The sequence below is a fragment of the Camelus bactrianus genome, chromosome 17 (genome assembly GCF_048773025.1).
Source record: "Camelus bactrianus isolate YW-2024 breed Bactrian camel chromosome 17, ASM4877302v1, whole genome shotgun sequence".
In the NCBI taxonomy this organism is placed as follows: Eukaryota; Metazoa; Chordata; class Mammalia; order Artiodactyla; family Camelidae; genus Camelus; species Camelus bactrianus.
Genome location: NC_133555.1, coordinates 3,945,319 through 3,967,937, shown reverse-complemented (window position 1 = coordinate 3,967,937; position 22,619 = coordinate 3,945,319). Strand labels below are relative to the sequence as shown.

The window sequence follows — 22,619 nt, the reverse complement described above, 5'->3', positions numbered from 1 at the left end:
CAATGCCCAACCTGTAGTTGGTGCTCAGCAAATGATTTTTTTCTTTTTAACTGATAAATTACACATAACATAAAATTTACCATCTTAACCATTTTTAAGTTCATTTATAGTTCAGTAGTGCTAAGTACATTCATGTTGTTGGGCAGTCTGTCTCCAGATCTCTTCTCATCTTGCAAAACTAAAACCCCATACCTGTGAACAACCACTTCCACTCCACCTCCCCCGGCCCTTGGCATCAGCATTCTACTCTCTGTCTCTGCGAATTTGACTACTCTGGGTACCTTGTATAAGAGGAATCCTGTAGTATCTGTCGTCTTGTGGCTGGTGTATTTCACTGGGCATAGTGTCCTCAAGGTTCATCCATGTTGTAGCATGCATCAGAATTCCCGTATGTGTTACGGCTGAATAATACTCTAGTGTATGTATAGACCACATTTTGTTTATCCATTCATCTGCTGTCAGTGGACATTTGGGTTGCTTGCACCTCTTGGCTATTTTGAACAATGCTGCTATGAACATGGGTGTACAAATCAGCAAACAACTTTTGAATGGATGAATGAATGAATGGAGTTGTAAGTAAAGTATTACCCAAAAGTGAAGGAATAAAACTGAGGCTGAGATGCCGTGTGTGGTATATGACTCACTCAGCTTTCATCCTTATCTCAGATGCTTCCAGATCTTGGTCTGATATCTTCGTTGTACCTCCATCCTTTATTTCCAGGCCTCCACAAAGCCACAAGAGTAATGGCCATTAATACAGCACTTCCTATGCACTGGTGCCAGGCTGGGTGCTTTACATTATTATCTTACCAGCTGACAAACCAGAAGTGTCCAGCACGCTAGTCTTGTAGGTGGCATTTAAGTTAGGCCAGTCTGATGGGTGGGTAATGTGTCAGAGGTGAAAATGGTGGGTGAGGGGCAACCCAGGAGGGAATGCATCCCCGTGCTTTTCATTTGTCACTTGTGTCAGGGCTCACGGTGTGTAGTCAGCAAGACTGTGGGCTCATGATTGAAACCTTCAGCTGTAGCACTGAAACATTTGTGGTTTGCTGCAAAGTAATCTGCAGTTCTTTACTTCCCAGGCACAATGATTCTATCCAGTGTGTCTCCTACAATCCTGTTACCCACCAGCTGGCATCCTGTTCCTCCAGTGACTTCGGTAGGTTCTGATTCCCAATGTCTTGTCCTGGAATAAACGAAAATTGGCAAAGAATGCTGAAATCCATCCAGAATGTGGCAGTGTTCTGAGAGAGTTAATGCTACTTCTCTCCCTTCAGTGGCCGAGGGGAGGCTGACAGCTATTCTTTAAATTGTGTAGGAACCAAGAGAGAGAATGATGACTTTGGGACTGGTGGGAAATCTGGGAGATGGCCAGGAGGCCCGGGGAGGGAGATGGTAACAGGGATGGAGAGCACGGGCCTGACTTGGTGTTGCCGCCTCTCGGAAGCCTTCCCGCCTCACGCTGACAGGGACGTTCAGGTGTCCCCACCTCTATGTCCCCCAGAACCGTGCACGTGTGAGAAGCTTCAGCTGTGCTTCTTGTGCGGCATGTCACCATTGTAATTGTTTGGTGGCAGCAGCTGTCATCCCCGAGGTACTGAGTGCCCCAGGAATTCACCCCGCACCCCCCACCACAGCACTGGTGTGGTCCTGGCACAGAGGAGAGGCCGTGAGCCATCCCCCAGGCACAGCAGGAAAGCAGGCAGAGGCTTGCAGTTTCTCCGTTCAAGGTCCATTCTGATTTTTGACTCACGAGTCCTGTCTTCCTTGCTAAGAGCTAGTGGCCACAGCAGAACAGCCAGTCGGAGTCAGGGAGTGAGAGCCCTAATCCCTTTCAGTGTTTCCCACCCTGCCCACTGTCCATCCACTGAGAGCTCTGAGGCTCAAAAGAGAGGATGTAATTGAAAGTACATTGTATGAGTTAAAGGGGAAGGGACTGTCATTCATTAAAAAATTTAGTATTTTATCCACGTGAGGCACTGGTCTGGGCCCTTACTTCTGGGGTTAAAAAGACAAAAATAGAATCCCTGCCCTCAAAGAGCTTGTGGTTGGGAGCAGGTAGGGAGGTAGAATTTATAAAAATACAATAATAAGTAATAATATTTGTTGAATGTTTGTGATGTGCTAGGCATTGTGTTAAGGGTTAGAAATGAATTCAACTTGAGCTCTCTGACAGCCCCTCAGGTCTCATTTCCACTCCATTAGTGAAACAGGACTGGGGCTTAGAGTGGTCCCGGGACTCGCCTGAGGTCACCCGCGGGTAAGGGGTGGAGCCAGGGCTTGGAGCTCGGGTTGGTTACATCTAGAGCCGGCTCTGGTCAGCCCTGTCAGGGGGACCCTGGAGGAGAGGCCTCCAGCCTGGGCTCTGGGCAGACGCAGTGGAGCAGGGAGAAGGTGTGCACAGGCGGAAATGTTGGGGGCAAGCATTCTGGAGCAGGGGAAGGGGAAACAAGTAGTTTGATGCTGTGCTTTGCTATGTAAATGTGTTTCTGCCCTAGATTTACCTTCTTGGCCATACTTCATGGCTCTGGTAAAGAGGAGAATTTGCTTACGTTGCCCACACCTACACCTGGGGCACTGAGTCCCTGGCAGAGGGAGCGAGCCGAAGGTGGCCAGTGTGCTGTGGACAAGGCACAGCCCAGATAGGCTCGGGAGAGGAGGCAGGATTTTCAGAAAGCATCATCCGTTACTTGGAATGCTAAGTTGTACTCTGGTTGCAGTGTCATAGTTATGAACAGTGAAGTTGCCATTTCTTTGAGCTAAATCCCTGAAATGTTGGCTAGAAATTCACCAATATATTCTTCTCTTTTTTTCTCTTGAAATAATTATAGATTCACAGTAAGTTTTAAAGACAGGAGAGGTCTGGTGTACCCTGCATCCTGTTTCCCCCGTGGATGCATCTTATGTAACTGTTGTGTAATTTCAAGCCAGGAAACAGCTCCTGGCACACTGTGTGTATATAGTTCTGTCACTTTGTCACCTGTGATTGCATCACCGCAAAGATACTCCCTTATCATCACCTCCCCCATCTCCTATTATCCGTAACGCCTGGTACCTGGTAACCACTAATTGTTCTCCATTTCTGTATAAAATGGAATCATACAGTATATGACCTTTTGAGACTGGCTTTTTTTTCACTCAGCATAAAGCCCTGGAGAGCCGTCTAAGTTGTAGTGTGTATCAATAGTCTGTTCCTTTCTGTTACTAAGTAATATTCCAAGCAATCTATCTTCTTTTGTATTATTTTGCATTGAAGGCTTGTGGTCTCCTGAACAGAAGTCAGTCTCCAAGCACAAAGCCAGCAGCAAGATCACCTGCTGCAGGTGAGTTAAGGGCAGCTCTGAAGGTCACTTTATGTTCCCTGCTCTTCAGACAGACTCAAAGCCCAGGTAGTTCACACAGCAGTGGAGGTCTCGTGTCACCTAGTTGGTTTGGGCCCCGTGTCTCCTCTTTTCTTCTTTCATGGTCTCCTTGATGGGAAGAGCCTGTGCCTTTGATCATCAAGCAAAAGAGAACTCCAGGTTGCCTTGTGCGATTACCTAGCAACAGGCCTCCCCAGCCTGAAGCTGTGCTCGGGGAGGGGGGACCTCCCTGGAGATGCAAGCCTGTCCCTGTCCAGGCAGCATGTGTGCTGGAGAAGGCATGGGCTTTGAAGTCAGACCTGAGTTTGAGTCTAGATTCAGTGGCTGACAGGCTCTGTGACCTCAGGAGGGTCCTCATTTGACAAATGGGGATTAAAATGCTGACTTGATAGGGCTGTTGTAAAATGCACACAAATGGCTGAGTTTGAAGCAAGCTGCACGGCGTCTTGTGTATGGTAGACGCTCAGATGGCAGCTGTCCTTGCTGGGCAGCTTCTGAGTGTAGCCATTCTTTCACTCAGCTTCTGTTAAGCTCCTGTTCTAGAGACTGGGAGCACACCAAGACGTGGATTCTCTTCTTAAGGTGCCCTTGAAGTGGGAGGAGGTAGAAATGGCTAGTGGGAATGGAGGCTGCCCGAGATGCAGGCCAAGCTGAGGGCTGTGGTGGAGGTGCAGACAGAGGGGCGCCAAGGGGAAGGTGCTCCCGCCTTCACATCTGACCGTCCATTCCAGGGCCCACACCAGGGAGAAGTGGGGCTCTGAGTTTGGCTCTCTGGTTTTTGCATCAGGACCAGGGTGAGCCCAGCCACTGCTGCCTCATCAAACTGTTTCAGCCTAGGCAACATCCTCACTGGTTTTACCTTCTCTGTGTTCGTCTCCCCTCCCCGGGCCCTCTTGCTTGTTTGAACAGCTGGACAAATGACGGTCAGTACCTGGCTCTGGGGATGTTCAATGGGGTCATCAGCATACGGAACAAAAACGGCGAGGAGAAAGTGAAGATCGAGCGGCCTGGGGGCTCTCTCTCCCCGATATGGTCCATCTGCTGGAACCCTTCAAGGTGACTGTACAGCTGTCCTCCTGGGGCAGACACTCCATGACAAAGGCCTTCCTCAGCGGCCTGAGTTCTTTCTCTCTTCTTCCTGAGGGCTCCACGACTCCCAGGCTCCTCATCCCATTTGACTGATCTGTTTTGGAACCTATTCCATTTGAATGGAATTTTTTAAGAGCCCATCTTGAGTTTTGGAATGAATCCCAGAAATTCAGCTAAGCAGATGAGCTATCTAGGCCAGCCCAGAGTGTGTGTGTGTGTGTGAGTGAGAGGGAGAAAGAGAGTGTGCGTGTGACACAAGAGCGCTGTTTCCTTATGAATCATTAGCTCACCTCTCTGCTTTGGCTTTATTTTGGTTTTTCCCCCTTTTCAGTTCTTCCCTTCAAGTCTGGGTAGAACATTTGCCCACCCAATAATAAATAACATTTTCATGAGCCTTTTTTTTTTTTTGCTGCCCATGCCAAAAAAGTCAAAATTAAGTATGAATGTCCCGAAAGCCTATAGTTCCACAAACAGTTGGCATCTGCCTTCTCAAACCTTTCCTTCCTATGCATATGTGACTTTGACAGTGGACTGATAGCTTTAGGTCTTCTTTGTATAATCCTATAATATTATCAAACCACCAATATCCCCCGCACCCAGTCCTCTGAAGGTAAATTAAAGGATTTAATTGTTTACCAGTCCAGTGTCATTATATAGGTGGTACCTACTTGATTTAGAAGGTTGTTTAATTTCCTTGCCTTTCTTACATCAGATTATTTTGCTTCTTCCTGTATAATTTTGTCCAGCCCAGAGCTGTACTATGCGTGTCTAATGCCTTCAAAGGCCATTAGCCTACCCCAGAGTTCCTGCTGTTTGATTTTTGTGACCACAGATGACTTTGTGGTTTCAGGGTACCATTTTTAATTCATGAGAAGCAGGATGCCCAGTGTACCTGGTTGCTGTCCTCTTCCGGGCAGGGTTCAGGGGCTCCTTGACAGGTTTTGAAATTATAGCTTTAGGGTAGTTCTAGGCAACGTGACTGTGAACAACCACTTACTGTCTGCAGCCGGTGGGAGAGTTTCTGGATGAACAGAGAGAACGAGGATGCCGAGGAAGTCATTGCCAACAGATATTTTCAGGAAGTCCCTTCCACTCTGAAGTCAGCAGTGTACAGTAGTCAGGGTAGTGAGGCAGAGGAGGAAGAGCCAGAGGAAGAGGACGACAGTCCCGGGGACGACGACTCGTGAGTGTGTCCTGAGGAGCGAGAACCCTCCTTCCTTAGAGGGTCCGGCCCCCAGCGGAGGCCTGCCGGGCAGGTGCTGCTCTGAAGCCTCTTTCTAGAAGAGGCTGGGGGGTGTTGTTGGTGAACGGTCCTCCACCAGGGGGAACACACCCTTAAAACGTGTGTGGGTTAGAAAATTCTTCTTTGAGAAACTTTATGAAATACTGAGAAGTCTAAAGGAGAAAATTTGACTTTTCTGTGAAACCCTGAGGGAGCCGCTGTTGGCATGTTAGCGTGTCTCCCCTCGGTCTGTCAGTGCCTTCACGTAGTAAACGGAATTGTACCCAGGTTCCTTTTTCCCACCTCAGCGTTGTAAGTTCTTTCCAGTAACGTTTTCAATGCCGGCCTAGAGTTCCCTGGCTCACCAAGCACTCCCTCTCTCACTGGACACCTTTCTCAACCTGTTCCCACACTGGACCTCACCTTTTGCCCAGACACATAGTAAAGAGGAAGCCCCTTGAGGAAGTCCTCAAGCCAGCCCTCTCCATCCAGCCATCCTTCCTGCTGTTCAGTCGCGATTTCTTGTAGGAAAACATGGGCAGGCTGAAGTGGGGGGGGGCAGGATATTGCGACTGGACAGAGGTGATCTAACTTCGGACTTTTTGAACTGTGGTGCCTGGGGTTCCCTGGAAGAAGGCGATGGAAGATGGGGGAAGGAAAGGAGGAAAGGGTGGGCGCCACTTCCCCATCTGCACTTCAACCAGAGCAGACCCTTTAAGTGGTTGACACAAGTTTTTCTTTTGGTAAAGAGTCCCACTGCCAGGGAAAAAGGGGTTGAAAACCACCCATCCAGCTCATGGGGGCTGAATCCATTCCAGAGCCATCTGTGGCCACCCCAAGAGGGCTCACTGCAGCCTGGGCCCTGGATTGTGCTTGGACTTCAGTGCCACTCACACAGTGCATGTGCGGGCCCCTTCCATCCCTCTCCACTTTTGTTCTTTTCCTTTTAGTTATGAACTAGTGTCTATGAGATTTGCCATTTTGCCACTCTTGGCTGAGTTCTGCAGGTAGGGCTATCCCATGCTTTGCCTGTATATCTGATGGTCCTGCCAGGTGACCACAAAGCCCTGGGCTCAAAAAGCTGGAGTTACTAAACAAAGAGGAGGCAACAACAGGTGGATGAAGACCAGGACTCGGGGAATGGGGGCGTCTCTCTTGAACTAGATTGCTGAGTGCCTAATCCCCAGCCTCAGCTGAGGAGGTCTCTCCTGGGAGCTGACGCTGCAGCCCTACTCCGAGACGCGTCCTGCTGAGCACTCAGTGTCGGAGGCAGTGGCTGGCCTTCGAGAGCCACGCTTCTTTTTCATTAAATCCAGTCAGAAGCCATTTCACCTGGGCGAAAACCCCGACTGTGAGAGAACCTAGCTTTAGGTGTTAATTTCCCCCTTGAAGAGCAAGCAAGATACCCTTCTGTCCATAAAATCAGACAGTCCATACCTTCCCACTGCAAAAGACGTGTTTTCTCCAGCACCTGCCCACACGTTCTAGTACGTAAGAGATGAGCACTCCTGGGTCTGCAGCCTTGCTCTTAGGTTTGTTCCCAGGAGGCTTGAAATGAGGGGTTTCATCTCTTCATCGTGGCAGCGGCTGAACCTCACCTCGCCTTATCCCCTCAGGCTGATTGGTGGGCAGGCCCACATTACAACTTTCAGCCTCTGTGCTCCTGTGCATTTGGCAATCTGACAGCCTGGCCTGGGCTTTCTTTTTCCTGTTGTTTGTTAAACCCTTAGGGCTACACTCATCAGCAGACCATGGCCCCACATAACCTTTTTTGTCTTCTGTTGATTAGAGAGGAACATAATGACATCCTGGCTGTAGCTGATTGGGGCCAGAAACTTTCCTTCTACCAACTGAGTGGAAAACAGGTATGTAGCTGTGTGCAGACCCCAGTGGGAGATGCGGTTGCAGTCATGCCTGTTTTAGTCTATTTTCATGTTTGGAAATTGTCTTATTAGTAATTATACATTATTTTTATATTGTATAATTTATACTCCTGTTTATTGAGCATTTACTATGATACCAACTTCTGTGCTCAGTGCTGTGCATGCTTTATCTTATTTAATTCTTACAAAACCCTGTGAAGTAGGTACTTTGATTGTCAGCTTTTCAGAAATGAGTAGACAAGACTCAGAGCAGTGAAGTAAATATGCCCAGGGTCCCACACCGCTGGCAGTGGTGGCACTTGGGATTGAAACACAGCTTGGTCTGTAAAGCCTTGGTCTTGGTCATGACCCTACCTTCCTGTATTGCTTTATTCATCCTGCAAACATTTGTAAGCACCCACTTGGGCCCGCCCTTCACCTGTTAGGAGCTGCACACACGGAGCTGTGTAAGTTAATGCCTCTGCTCCGCAAGAGCTCCCGGGCTGGTGGGGACATACTGGATGGCCAGAAGTGCCCGTGCAGTGTGATCTGTGGCGTGGCGGACTACTGTGCAGATAGACAGCTCCAGGGACACAGAAAAAGGTGACAGTGCCACTTGGTGGAGGCAGGAGGTTTTGTCGAGGTGGCCTTTGAGCCGGACGAGCAGGGGTTTGCTGGCAGAGGACACTGGCAGTGGTGCTTCGGGAAGAGGAAACAGCACCTGCAGAGACAGGGAAGGGTGAAGATGTGGGACAGTCCAGGGTGACAGGACCCCAGACTGTGGACAAAGATGGAGCCAGAGAGGGAGACGGGGGCATGATTTTAAAGGACCTGAATAGTGTGAGTCAGGAGCTTGAGCACCATATGCTGTAAGTGTTCAGGAGCCGCAGGTCTAGCTAGGGAGTGAGCGGGGCAGATTCCTATTCCAGAAGAATTTCTTGTTTCTCTGGATGGTCGATTAAAATAGAGCCTTGTAGGAGGAAAGCCTGTTAGTAGGTGCTGAGGCGCTGTGGGGCGGTTGTACCACCTGTTCTGTGGCGCCTTTGTTTAATAGCACCCTTCTTCCTCAGAAAATGTCATGCTGGAGGGGACGGGTTTCAGGTATGTGTAGCCTGCCTCTGGGGCCATTTCTTCTACGTCATCTTACTATCAGTCATTTCATTTGTGATTGAGTAAAGAGAAAATAAAGGTACTAGATGGTGAAGTGTTTTCTCTGTTTCCCGTGACTGATTTCCCAAGCCCTCATTCTCATTCTCTTGCACCCAGCCCTGGTGCTGTCTCCTCCTCCAGCTAGTGTGCGCATCATCATTCAACAGGCGCGTTTACTGGCGTGTCTACTGTGTACCAGGCAGTGGGTGTGGGTGATGGAAGTTCCTGGGAACAAAAAAACCACGTCACACAGGGAAAGAGTGGGGTCTTGTTGCTATAGTGACGACACAAAAGAGCTCAATGTGGTGGGCAGCCCCACAGCTCATGTTGTGGCCCAAGGTTTTGAATGGTAAGCAGCCTCACTCTGCTGAGATAGCTCAACTTGTTTGGGACAGTAAGATTCCCTCAGTGGGCAAGTGTCTTTTAAGTCTGGGAAGATTTAGAGTTAAATACAAGTAAATCAAAGCTATGCTTTTGTGTTAGGCTTATGGATAGTATATATTTTTGCCATTTTGTGTTTGTAATGCTTAAGGGGATCTGGCTTAATAATAATAATAGCTAACATTTACTGAGTTTCAGGTATCATATACACTTTAAAGTTAACTCTTTTAATCCTTATAACAACTCTACAAGGTAGATACTATTATCACCACTTTACATGTAAGAAAAATGAGGCACAGGACGAGTGTACAGCTCAGTGGTAGAGCACATGCTTAGCATACACAAGGTCCTGGGTTCAGCCCCCGGTACCTCCTTTAAAAAAAAGAAAACATTTTTTTTAAAATGATATAAAAAAAAATTGAGACACAGAGTGGTTCAGTAACTGCCCAAAGACACACAGTTTACCTAGTAGTCAAGCCTGGATTGGAACCCAGGCAGAACCTGTGCTAGATTCGATATTAGAATCTCTATCAGATTTGTCTTGTGATGATCATTTAAAGGTTGTAGTTGAGAAATTAGTTTTATCCTTCCAATTTTAAATGGAAAGATATAAGAAATTTTTATTAAGTACCTAAGGAATATTGGAATGTTGAAGAGATTTCTTATATTTTCTGGCTTGAGATTGTGGAGGAAGTCAGTGAACTTTTTGAATCAATATATTTATGTCTTTATTCTTTCACCAAATGTGGAAATTTTTTGGTTATTATTTCTTCAAATAATTTTTTCTCCATTCTGTCCTCCAGTTACATATGTTAGACCTTTTGATGTTGTTCTCCAGGTCACTGAGGCCCTGTTCATTTTTTAAATCTTATTTTTCCTCTCTTATCTTGAGATTGGAGGATTTCTGTTGCTCAGTCTTCAACTTCACTGACTTTTCTGTCATCTCTAATATTTCTGTTAAGCTCATCCAGTGAATTTTTGTTTCAGTTATTACCTTTTTCAGTTTTAGAATTTCCGTTTAGTTTTTCTTTCCTCCTTGTTCATTCATTACAAGTATATTTTCCTTTATATTCTTGACCATAGTTATAATAGCTGTTTTAAAGTTCTCATCTGCTATTTCCAGTATCTGAATCATCTTGGGGTCAGTCTCTCTTGATTGTCTTTTCTCTTGAGTATGGTTCGCATTTTTCTGCTTTTTAGAATTTTGCATTATGTTCTGAACATTGTGAATGATAGGGACTCATTTCTGTCATGTTCCTGTGAAGATTAGTGTGTAGTTTTTTTTTCCCCTTAAGTAGTTAACTTTGCCGGACTCAACATTCAGATTCTGTCTTTCTAGTGTGGGCAGCAGCTGGAGTCTCTGTTCAGTTCTTCAGCCTTTGCTAGGCTGCTTGGCATCTGTCCCAACGTGTATAGTTTAAGGGGCTCCAGATATTCAGCAGTGTGTGCAGAATTTAGGCTCCTCCTCTTCTTTCTTTTCTGGATCTCCCACCTCCTGTTCTCGTCCATCGGGGTGCTGATGGGGCCTGCCCTCAGGCAAAAGCCATCAAAAAAATGAAAAACTCACCTAATGCCATTCCTTTCTTCCAAATGCATATGTGTTTGAAATTTCTCTCTGCTTCTGGTTGCTCACCAGTGCCTCCAGGTGGTTGTAATTTCCAATTGGTCCAGAGTTTATAGCTGTGACCTGCTGGAGAGTTGGTCCAGTGGGAACTAGTGAGCATTACCAGAAGCGCGAGCCTCCCATGTCATGATTCATAAGCTTTTTTGGTTTTCTTATTAGAGTTACTATCATTATGCAAACATGAGGGAAAGTTTTCATTATCAGGTGTTTGAAATTCCTAAAAAGGAAAGTTAAATATATTAAATTAATAATTGTAGTTTAAATTAGATTAAGAGAATGAACTAAGGTGTAAATGAGGCTGAGTGAGGGGTTTTATGGTCTGTTCAAAATTGAATTCAGTAGACATTCATCAAAGGCCTCTTTGCAATTGGTTGTTTACTTCTACTAGACTTATAAATAGGAAAATCTTTGTAAATTGAAGTTAAAAACTTAAGGAGAAATGAGGTTTTTTAGAGTTATTTCTTTAATAAAGTGATTATTAGTTTAATAAAAGTAATCAAAAATAGTTTTTTTAGTCACAGAAGGTACACTTAGGGACAGCCAAAGGGTCTGGTGATGATAAGGATAGAGATAACTTACAGAATGGGAGAAAGTGTTCACAAATCATGTATCTGATAAGGACTTGTATCTAGCATATGTAAAGAACTCTTACAACTCAATAATAAAAAGACAACCCAATTTAAAAATGGAGAAGGGATCTGAATAGACATTTCTTCAGACAAGATAGACATGTGGCCAATAGGTACAGGAAAATATGCTCAGTATCATTAGCTTCCAGGGAAATGCAAATCAAAACCACAGTGAGACATTACTACCCACCCACGAGGGTGGAGAAATTGGATCCTTTGTACACTATTGGTATGAAAATGAAATTGTACACCTAAAATAGGAAGAACCCAAATGTCCATCAGCTGATGATTGGACAAATAAAATGGGGAATATCCATACAATGGAATATTATTCAGCAGTGAAGATGGACGAAGTACTATTCATGCTACAACAAAGGTGAACTGGTCACAAAAGACCACATATTGTGTGATTCCATTTATATGAAATGTCCTGAACAGGTAGGTCTGTAAACTTAGGCGGAGCAGTCGTTGCCAGTGATGAAAAACGGGGGACTTGAAATCAACTGTAACAGGGGTAGGTTTTCTTTCTGGGGTGTTGGAAATATTCTGGAATTAGTGATGATGGTTGCACAACTCTGAATATATTAAAAGTCAATGAATTATACACTTTCAGTGGGTGAATTGTATGGTATGTGAAATACCTCAGCAAGGTTATTAGAAAGATAAGCAGGATGGGTGTAGTTTCAGAATGAAGGACAGTTTTTAAAAGTTGAATAGACTTAGCTTTGTGAAATATAAAATAGAAAGAAAAGAAAAGAAGATAAAAAGGAAGCCAAGGGGAGCCATGATCCCTCAAGGGCTCTGTGCGGAGGAGGGCCTGAGGGAGAAAGAGCGTCCCTGGGTCCGGATGGGCTGAGGAGCTGGGACACCCACCAGGGCAGGTGGGGTGGGCCTGGGGGTGACACTGCTGGTGGGGGACCTGGCTGTGTGGTGCGGAGGGGCACGATGTCCCAGGGGAGACTGGCCTGCGTTCATGATGGAATCAGTCGCACAGGGGAGAATGCCAGCTAACTCCCCTGTCCTCCCAACTGCCGCAGTAAAAGTTGGAGGGAAAGGCCCTTCATTGTATTGAGATTATCATGGATTCAGAAGTGAATTTCCCTTGGTGTGTTCTCTTTCCTCAGATTGGGAAGGATCGGCTGCTGAGCTTTGACCCCTGCTGCATCGGCTACTTTACTAAAGGGGAGTACATTTTGCTGGGGGGATCAGACAAGCAAGTGTCCCTTTTCACCAAGGACGGAGTGCGGCTCGGGACTGTTGGGGAGCAGAACTCCTGGGTGTGGACGTGCAAAGTGAAACCCGATTCCAACTATGTGGTAAGAAGAGGAAGTTCATTCTGCTGGGCCGTTGCCTGAGTAGTCACTGACCGTCAGCTGTGTTTACCCAGTCTGATCGTGATGTCCATCCTTGACAAGCGGGAGGGGAGACTTCTCCGCAGAGAGCTGGGAATTGACACTCTCTCTTTCCCTGCAGGTGGCAGGCTGCCAGGATGGTACCATTTCCTTCTACCAGCTTATTTTCAGCACGGTTCACGGGCTCTACAAGGACCGGTACGCCTACAGGGACAGCATGACCGATGTCATTGTGCAGCACCTGATCACCGAGCAGAAAGGTGAGAGGCAGGTAGCACGCAGGGATTTACTTTCCGTAAGCTCTGGACCACAAAGATTGTGTGCCACTTTGGGTCTTAGCGTTCAGCAGAGCTGATTGTGCGTATTAGACACTCTATAAGGGTTTTTTGATGAGACTGTCTCCTTTAGTTGCCAGTAGCATTAAGTGAATGATGGCTTTTAATTTCTCTGTCTTCTACCTAAACAACATCTTGCTAGAGCTGTTTTATTTTATTTTATTCTTCTCTTTGACAGTTCGGATTAAATGTAAAGAGCTTGTCAAGAAGATTGCCATCTACAAAAATCGCTTAGCTATCCAACTGCCAGAGAAGATCCTCATCTACGAATTGTATTCAGATGACTCATCAGACATGCGTTACCGGGTGAAGGAGAAGATTGTCCGGAAGTTTGAATGCAACCTCCTGGTGGTGTGTGCCGACCACATCATCCTCTGCCAGGTGGGCTGCACCTGCTTCATGCCTCCACCGAGGATGGGGCACCCCTTTCGCCATTTCACAGTTGGTCCCTAGGAAACAAGTCCTTTTCCATTAAGCTCAGTGGCTCTTTGTTGCTTTCATTGTATTGCCATCTAAATGAGTCAGACTCTACCAGAAGGTCACGGACCATAGCCTGGAGAGCACTTTTTTCTATTGCCAAGCACTTTGTTAACCTGGGATTACATATATTTTAATGACTGAAAGCATACATTGATATCCCACAAAATGAAGGTTAGGGGTTTTTTGGTAAACATATACGCATAAAAATTTATATCATCTTTCAGTTAACACCCAAAAAACTTATGATATCAACTCAAAATAGTAAAGGAAGTTTTACTTCCTGAGAGTTTTTTATAAACAGAAAAAATGTTCTCAGTTTAGATCTTCCTAGAAAATGTCTAGGTCAATGCCAAGAGAAGTTTAGAAAGACTAAGGGAAGGCCAGCCCAGCATCTTTCTTGGAAGTAGAGGTGGATTTGGTTCCACAAAACTAGGCCTACTGGGAGTAATAAAATGAAAGAAGTCCTTTAGGAATCACTGTACCTAAGAATACTATTAAAATCTCTCAAAAAATCTAAAACTTCAGGCAGGTTAGAGGTGCCACAGGTTACAGGCAGAAAGGTGTGCTTTTGGAACTGCCTATGTCTGAGGCTGCCTGGGGGTCGGCTGACGCGGTGAGGCCGAGCCAGGCCCCACGGGGAAGACTCGCGTGAAGAAGTAACGATGCCTGTCACGGGGTCTAGATAGGGGTCAGTAGACGCTGAACGTGTAGGTATTTTTCATCCCGTCAGTGCAGGTGGACCTCCGAGGGAGGGCTGGAGCACGTATTCTGTTGACCATCACTCAGAGCTGCGCTTGCTTTCCAGGAGAAGCGGCTGCAATGCCTGGCCTTCAGCGGGGTGAGGGAGCGAGAGTGGCAGATGGAATCTCTCATCCGCTACATCAAGGTGATCGGTGGCCCCCCAGGGAGGGAAGGCCTGTTAGTCGGCCTGAAGAACGGCCAGGTGAGCACTCCCTCTGCCTCCCATCAGCCTGATTATGTGCATGCAGTCCCTGAGATGGGTTCCCCACCTCCACCACCACCACTGGCATATTGGAGGGCAGCCCATAGTTTTGTTTTATGAGGACAGCTTCAGGCCAGAGACGCAGCGGTCCCCAACTCTGAGCATACCGTGTTCTGGCAGAGTTGGTGCTGCAGACTCTGGGCAGCCTGCAGAATGGGTTAGTGGATTAAAGTTCACCCAGAAGGTGGGAGATTTGTTAGAGACGCAGTTTCAGTGTCCTGCTAGAGAGGGAGGCGATCATTCTTTAGGTCAGGTCCCCACTAGAGCAATGGCAGGGTTAAGGCAGTGTGTTCTGGCTTGTGTCCCAGAGGGTGCTGGTCCTCAGACTATTACTAGATGTTTTAAGAAAAATGGGCCCTTTCCTCAAATAGATGTGGAAAATCTAGGTTACAGAAAGTTTAAACAGATTTGTGTATGTGTGTGTGTTCTTTGCTCAAAATAAGAAAAGTTCTAAGTGGGTTACATGGAAATTTGAAAGTGAAAATATAACTGTGTTAGCCTGCGAGCCAAGCTGTCTAGCAGGTGGCTGTGGCTGAGGCTTGTCAGTCCTTTCCTGGGGATGGAAGTCATGGTGTAGATTAGCAGAGGCCACAGCCTAGTAACACCACACGGAAGGAAAGCTAGCTTCTTTCCCACAGTCAGCTGTCACTTCCAGTGCCAGGCCAGAGAGCATGGACTTTGTGGGCAGGTGGACTTGGGGTCACGTTCGACCTTAGCTACTCAGTAGCTGTGTGACCCTGGGCAGGTCACTTCACCTCTCTGAGGCTTAGGTTTTACAAGTGAGGATAATCCCACGTGTTTCACAGGGTTGCCAGAATGGTCACTAACTGATAGCTGTCTTCATCATCATCGTCTTGCTGTGGTCACACCAGATGTCTTGTTAGTGTTTACAGTAGCCTCTTCCTATGTGAGTTTGTGATTCAGATCTCTCTAGATGGTGTCTCCTAACTCTGAAGTTTGGGTAATGTTAGCAAATCCCCGGTCAGGCAGACACTCGAGTGAGCTGGTTGTGTCCTGGGGCCCGCTGTGACTTTGGTGACCTCAGATGAACTGCAGTCTGGTCTCCCAAGGGTAACCGCCTCTCTTGCTTCTGATGAGTCCTATTCTCTGCACGGAGCCTCTGGTGAAGTTAGTGGGAGTTGCTGTTCTAGAACACATGTTCTGACAGCCTGGTGGTGTTCCAAGGTCTTGTTGCCATGGTGACTCACACTTTTTCTCTGACATTTTGCCAGATCCTGAAGATCTTTGTGGACAACCTCTTTGCCATTGTCCTGCTGAAGCAGGCCACAGCCGTGCGCTGCTTGGACTTGAGCGCCTCCCGCAACAAGCTGGCCGTGGTGGACGAGAATGACACGTGCCTGGTGTATGACATCCACACCAAGGAGCTGCTGTTCCAGGTGAAGTCCCAGGGTGCCCCTGGCCTGTCCTTGGGTTAGAGACCCTCCCCTAGCTTCCCAGTCCCTCCGGGAGGGGCTCACGCTCCGGCTCCCAGGTGGGTCTCTGGGAGGAGCAGCGAGGTGCAGGGTGTGGGGGCGGAGCAGAAGCGCGGAGTCCAAGAGGCCTGGCGCAGCCCCCCCCCCCCCCCATGAGCTGCCAGGGCTGGGCCAGCCTCGTGAACTTCGGTTTCTTCACAGGAAAGATTGGCAAGTTACACTTTTCTTGTGAGGTTCCTGTGAGCAGTAAATGAATAATAACAAATCTCAGTGGGGCGCGGGTGGGCTCTCAGTACGTGGGTTAATATGAAGATGATTCTTTTGAAAAAGTCTGCTTCTCACCGGAGGCCAGCCTGTATCCGTGAGTACCCTGAGACGCAGTAAGGACACAGGACCGGTTTTGTCCCCTGAAAGAAGGGAAGGGATGGGACCCCTTCCTCTCCTTACTTCACAGGAGTGCTGTCAGAGCCAGCAAGACGTGGGTTGTTGGGGGTAGGCGTTTCTTGCACACCATTTGGTCCTGTGGCTGGAGGAAGGTGTCACCGGAGGAGAGGGCCTGAAGGCTCCATACCCGGCACCCGGCCGGCTTCCTGCCGGACTCAGCGCTGCTCTTTGCCTCCTTAGGGCTTTGTAAGTGGTTAGGGCCTGAAGTGAGTTCCCCGCAAGGCTGAACCCTGCCCTTGACTGGCCTCCTTGGCCACTGCAGGCTTCCCTCTGTGATGGGCAGACAGAGGTCCCTTTATCAGGGCCCCTCCCCGTCTCCACAGCAGAACCAGCGCGGCAGAGGGGTGCTGCCTTAGTCACTTGGAAGGGGACACCTGCTTACCACTAGCCCAAGGTGATTCCCTTGATAGCAACCTGCCCACATCCCTGGGGGGCAGAATGATTTAGAGAAAAAAGAGCACAGGCTTTGCCTTCAGACAGACCCGGCTCTAGTCCTGCCTTCATCACTTACTGCGTCATCTTAAGCAAGTCAGTGAGCCTCTCTGAGCCTCAATTTCCCCTTAACTCTGAAGTGCAACTAGTCTTTGCCTCCTCGCAGAATTGTTCCAGGGCTAAACGAGATACCGTAGTGCCTAGCTCAGTGCCCGGCACAAAATAGGGCTCCCAGTGTCATATCTCTTCTGCCCAGACTCAACACTCACCCCTGGAGGGAGGTTAGCAAGCCCCAGGTGTGACTCTGTGTCTGAGCCTCGAACCTTGTAGGAGTGGAAGTGGGTGTGCCCTGCCCAGTCCCCCCCCCCCCCAAGGTTCTGCAGGAGGCTGGGGAGGGTAGTTCTCCGAGCGTGCCTGGAGGCATGGCACTCTCAGCTATCTTCCCCTCCTTTCCACTGCCCCGGCCCCCTGCGAACGAAAACAGCTATACTGGTTTTTTTCTCATTTTCTCAAAGTAGTCCATGTCACTGTGTACGATTCAGGCCATGTAAAAGATTTAGGCAGAAAGGTATAAACAGCTGCTGGTCCCTGGGGCTCCAGAGCTGAGCAGAAAACTTTGAGAGGAGGTGGCAGGAGGGGGTGCCTCCCAGGGTAACTATAATTTTGCATGTGTGGATTGTAAATACAGAGACAATATATTTTTTTTTATTTTTAAAAATAACTGACTTTTCTTTTTCTTATTTTTATAATAAGATGGTCCTGACCAAAAGAAAATCTCAGGCAAACAAAAAGTATAGAAAATAAAAATTATGTGCCGTTCCACCCGCCCCCAAAACAGTCACCGTTAATTCTTTGGAATATATCCCTTTAAACCTTCTATGCTTAGCTGTGCTTACTCATTCTTTGGTAGAACTAGACCCCACTTTGCTGAGTTTCTCACTGACTGTGTAATGATTAATATTTGGGGATAATAATTTTTTTTCAAAAGTAATGCTTGCTTATTAAAAAAATCCAACACACGGTACAGAGAGGAACTTGCCTGTGTCCTGTCCGTGACTTCTGATCCCCTTCTCCCCCTTTCTCTCCATCCCACTGTTAGGAACTTAGTGTGGTTTGGGCTTTGAAAAGAGCACCGAACCGAGTGTAGGAATGGTGCCAGAGCCCGGGCTGTCACAGGCCCCTCACATCCCTGTCCCTCAGGAGCCGAACGCCAACAGTGTGGCCTGGAACACCCAGTGTGAGGACATGCTCTGCTTCTCGGGAGGAGGCTACCTCAACATCAAGGCCAGCACCTTCCCGGTGCACCAGCAGAAGCTGCAGGGCTTCGTGGTCGGCTACAATGGCTCCAAGATCTTCTGCCTCCATGTCTTCTCCATGTCGGCTGTGGAGGTGCCGCAGGTAACCTGAGCGGTGACCACAGCTCTCAGCGGTCGGGGGACGAGACCAGACAGCCAGGCTCCCCGCTGGTGCTTGGAGTGGGTGGCAAGGAGAGAGGGAAGAGAGACGAGAGTGGCTGCCATGATGTCATAGAAGGCACTCTGGACTTGAACCTGAACCCTGTCTCCACCCTTTGCGACCTGTGTGTCTTTGGGCAAACAGCTGAACCTCACTGAGGCTCCGTTCCTTTCTGATCCTCCTTTCCTGTTAGGGAGGGGAGGGATCTGCAAGGTCGTCTGTCTGTCAGCAGAGTGTATGTCACTGAGAGCCAAGCGTGGGGCAGAGGGGAGCAAGCCGGCCGAGTGGGGCGCCCAGCAGGCCATGGGCCCAGGTGCGGGGGTGATGCTTGTGTGTGAAAGAGAGTATGGGCAGACTTAGTGTGGGAGCCGAGGTCTGCGAGCCAAAAAAGGGAGCAGGGGGCCGTCTGTACACGCCCTCAAACCAGGAGGAGACAGAACAGGTAGGGAGCTGGAGTCTGGAGCCACAGAGTGGAGGAGGGCAGAAACACAGTCTGCAGGACAGAGATTGACAGTCCGAGTCGCGGCTGGCCTTATCCTGGCTGCTCCCTGAGTGAATCACGCCTGCTGTAGAGCTGTCACAGCCTAGGGACAAGCGCCAAGGAGAGTGTGGCACTCAGAATCCCATGCTTGAGAGAGACTCACTCTTAAACGCTGTGGAATGAATGCATCCACCAGACTTTTGTATAGGCACATTAATATGTGCATTAATATACAATTATGAGTATATGATCTTTTGGTAAACATTTTTAAACGAAAGTGCAACCATACTATAAATATTGTTTTGTGACTTGTCTGTGAGTATTGCTCCCATAGGTGAAACCTCAGATTTACTGTACTGTACTTTACTGAATGTGGATTATAAATAAGAGAGACTTCTAGTCACCTTCCATCTCCTAGGTACCCTACTATTTACACATCGCAGACCCACCACTTTTTATTAATTATGGGGCATCAACTAGCAATCTGGCTTTTTTCACTCAGCAGTCTACTGGAGACATGGCTCCACATCAGTGAATCTGTCTCGGTAGCATTTTACAATACCGAGGTGATTGCAGATTCACGTGTAACTGTAAGAAGTCACACAGAGACCCTCTGTACAACTTGTCCAGTTTTCCCCCCTGGTAACAGTTTGCAAAACTGAAGTACAGATTTATCACCTGTACAGGTGGGTGCTACCACCGCCACCAGCCCTCCACATCCCTGGTGTTGGGTTGCCCTTTTATTGTAACCACAACCCCTTTTCCTGCTCCCCCCCATTGTTTTTAATGACTGCTTTTTGTCCTTGTCACATGGATGTTCCACAGCTCAACCAGTACCTATTGTTGGATAGTTATGCTGTTTACAGCTTTTTTGCTCTTGTAGATAGTGGACATCTTTCTAGCTAAGTCACTTATCCCAATTTAGCTCCTTGGAATAAATTTTTAGAAGCGATTGCTGGGTAAAAGGTCAAGTCCATATGAAAGACTGATAGAGGAGTCTCCAGATTGCCCTTCCACTGGGCTGGGCTCCATCAGTCTGCACCCCCCCCCCACCTGGCCTTCCCTCGCTCTCCCGGCCTCGGCTTCTTGTAAAGGGTGGGGCTGGGGTCCACTTGGTCATCTAAGCTGGGGACACCCGTGTTACTTATTGCTGCAGGAGTTATTAGTGCCTGACACAGAGCAGTTATGGGAGTAGAATTCAGGTCTGAGGAAAAAGGAAAATAAAAAGCCAGAGAAAGAAGGGAGAGAGGTGTGTGGAAGCAGGGCAGGAGGAGGGACAAGAACAGCCCCCGCTGGACTGTGTCCTTGCTGTCTTCGTCTGCTCCCATGCTGAACCGGCATCTCATCATGCCAGACAGGCTGTGCTGATTGAAAGTTTTCCTCCAATACCACCATCCTGACCTCAAAGATAAACTCAGTTTGCTGGCCCCTGACTTTGGCCAGCTGAGAGGAGCCGGAGGGGCAGCCCGGGGCTCCCTTGCCAAGGCCTTCAGATTCAGAAGACGGAGGGCCCCCCCCCCCCCCCCCCCCGTGGCTGCACCAGGGCCATCCTGCTGATGCAGCAGGTCAGCACTGCCAAGGGTTAGGAAAGGCAGCCTCGAGACAAAGGCTGTTTATCCTTCGCCTCTGCCTCCAGCCATCCTGTGGTTTTGGCCTGGAGGGGAGGGAGAAAGCATCAGACCCACTCTGGGGATTTCTGGTTTCCTTTCGAAATTTACATCATCTTGTGCAAGAGTTGGTGAGTCAGGGCAGCCAAGTAAGGCGGCAAGCCCTGCGCGGGCTCCTCAGGGCAGCAGTGACTTCATGCTTGGAATGCAGCAGTGGCATCAAGCAGCGCCCTGAGGGCATTTGTTCGGTTAGGATATTTTTAAAACCCCCGATCTACCCCCAACCCCCGTGCTCCCGCGCCAGCCCGAATGTTAACTGTTGGTTGCGCACTGGATTCTGGGGCAACTGTCCGAGTTCCCGTCCTCCTGGGGCGTCACCCTGGGGAGCAGCCACACAGTTGAGGGAAGGAGCGCTGGCCCTGATGCCTCCACCAGCCGTGACCTTGAGCAGCTCCCTGTGCTCTGTGGGCCTCACTTTTTTGTGCAATGGGTTAAATGTATCCAGCTTTCAGGTTTTCTCTGGTCCGATTCCTCAATCTTAAAATAGCAAAAACATTACCAAACAGAACTAAACTGGAGCAAAGGACGCTCGCTAGAAGAGTTTAGAAGGAAAGCCCGTGCGTGGGGAGTTTAAAAGCTTCCATGAGGTGGTGACACCTAATCTGAGCCCCGAAAGGGCTGGAAAGACAGACAGGAGCAGTGAGTGTGTTTCAGGCAGAGGGAGAGGCAGGAGTGGGAACAGGTCTGGGGAGCTGGGGGACAGAGGATCTGGTGCAGGAAGGCGCATGGGGATGAAGTGTGCTCCCCTGGCCTGGCACCGTCCTGTTTTCAAAGCACTTCTCTGCTTTGCCATGATCGCCAGTGGGCTGGGTGGGGCATTGGAACAGAATTTAATCAGTTTACCCCAAATCACACAGCTCAGGTGTGGCTGAGCCAGGCCTGGCTTCTAGCTCAGCTGCTCCCCAGTTCACACCCTGCGGCCGCCTTGGAGGCGGAGGCGGCAGGGTAGGAAGGATGCGCATTCAGAAGCAATCCTGCCCAGTGCTGAAAAAGAACCAAGTTTCCTTTAAAGCTAAAAAACGGACAGGAAATTTCAAAGATAAAGGCCCCAAATGGAGAAAACAGCACTTCCAGCTCCACATTTGGGAACCATTAGCGCAGAGGTACTGGCTGATTGATCTCCTCAGGCCCAGGAATCTAGGAGAAGTGTCATTCCCTCTCTCACACTCACCAGCCAAAACAAGGGCAGGGCCTTTCGTAGTGAAGGACGCCCGCCCAGCTCAGACTTGTTTTCATGTGTGCATGAGAGCACACGCACACGCGCGCGCACACACACGTCCCCCACCCAGGAGGCAAGGAGGAGCTCAGAACCTGGTCAGGTTGCCCTGGTCCAGCTCCAGGTCTTCCATGTGCCATTTCTATGTCCTTACAAGTCATTGCCCTCAGTCTCCGGGTTGTAGTCCGGGAGCAGTAATGCCTAGTGCACAGCCCTGTCGGGACTGACCCAGAAGCACTTTACAAAGTTAATTTTTTTTTTAAATGGACGTACTGGGGACTGAACCCAGGATCTCTTGCATGCTAACCACGTGCTCTACCTCAGCTATACCTTCCCTGTAAACCTAAAGAGAGAAATTGTTAGGAACCGTGCACAGGTATCAGGGCAAGGCAGCCCTAACTGGACGGAGAGGTGGTAGGAAGGTTGCCAGTGCCGGGGAACTAGGAGAGGGTCACCTTTCTTGGGATAAGAAGGTTTCTCTCCCCTCTTTGTAAGAAGCCACCCCAGGCCCCTCCCTCACAGCAATGTTCATTCCTTCAGCAAACGTAGGCTGAGGGCCTGCAGACGTGGGTGAGTACAGCCCACCGCCACCCTCAGGTTGTGTGCAGCCTTGGAGGGGACAGGCTTATAATTAAAATACAACCCGAGGTCGAGACGGGGCTGAGGAACCCGTTCCCTTGACGGGTCAGTGAAGACTTTCCAGGAGAGGTGACATTTTAACAGGGCCTTTAAAGTCAAGTAGGTGCTTTGCAGAGGGTGAGGAGGGGCAAAGGCATTCCAGGTAAGGGTGACATCTTGGGATAAGGCCATCCTGGCGGTGGGGGTGGAGGGGAGGGTGGGTGGAAGTTGGTGCTGCAGAGCACAAGGGTTCAAGGGTCTGGCTGTGGAAGGGGGAACAGAGCGGGAGGCGCCTAGGGTGGGCTGGGTGAGGCTGAGCCCTGGTGGCCTCAATCGGAGGTCGCAGGAGTCGGTGCACACACCTGGAGTCCGGCTTCACGTGAAC

At 48.7% G+C, this 22,619-nt stretch overlaps 1 protein-coding gene across 5 annotated transcripts in view; it reads left to right on the top strand.

Annotated features, from left to right (window-relative positions):
- Window positions 1–22,619, top strand: part of IFT122 (intraflagellar transport 122) — a 63,450-nt gene that overhangs the window by 12,925 nt on the left and 27,906 nt on the right. For 3 of the 5 annotated variants that reach the window (XM_074344293.1, XM_045515357.2, XM_074344296.1), the window contains exons 5-15: window positions 1,083–1,159; window positions 3,257–3,323; window positions 4,272–4,418; window positions 5,458–5,634; window positions 7,463–7,538; window positions 12,443–12,634; window positions 12,792–12,930; window positions 13,184–13,386; window positions 14,291–14,428; window positions 15,721–15,885; window positions 17,998–18,195. In XM_074344293.1, the coding sequence (XP_074200394.1) occupies window positions 1,083–1,159; window positions 3,257–3,323; window positions 4,272–4,418; window positions 5,458–5,634; window positions 7,463–7,538; window positions 12,443–12,634; window positions 12,792–12,930; window positions 13,184–13,386; window positions 14,291–14,428; window positions 15,721–15,885; window positions 17,998–18,195 (1,579 nt within the window). The remainder of the gene's footprint in view (window positions 1–1,082; window positions 1,160–3,256; window positions 3,324–4,271; window positions 4,419–5,457; window positions 5,635–7,462; window positions 7,539–12,442; window positions 12,635–12,791; window positions 12,931–13,183; window positions 13,387–14,290; window positions 14,429–15,720; window positions 15,886–17,997; window positions 18,196–22,619) is intronic. The other 2 variants (XM_074344294.1, XM_074344295.1) reach the window with 1 other exon arrangement.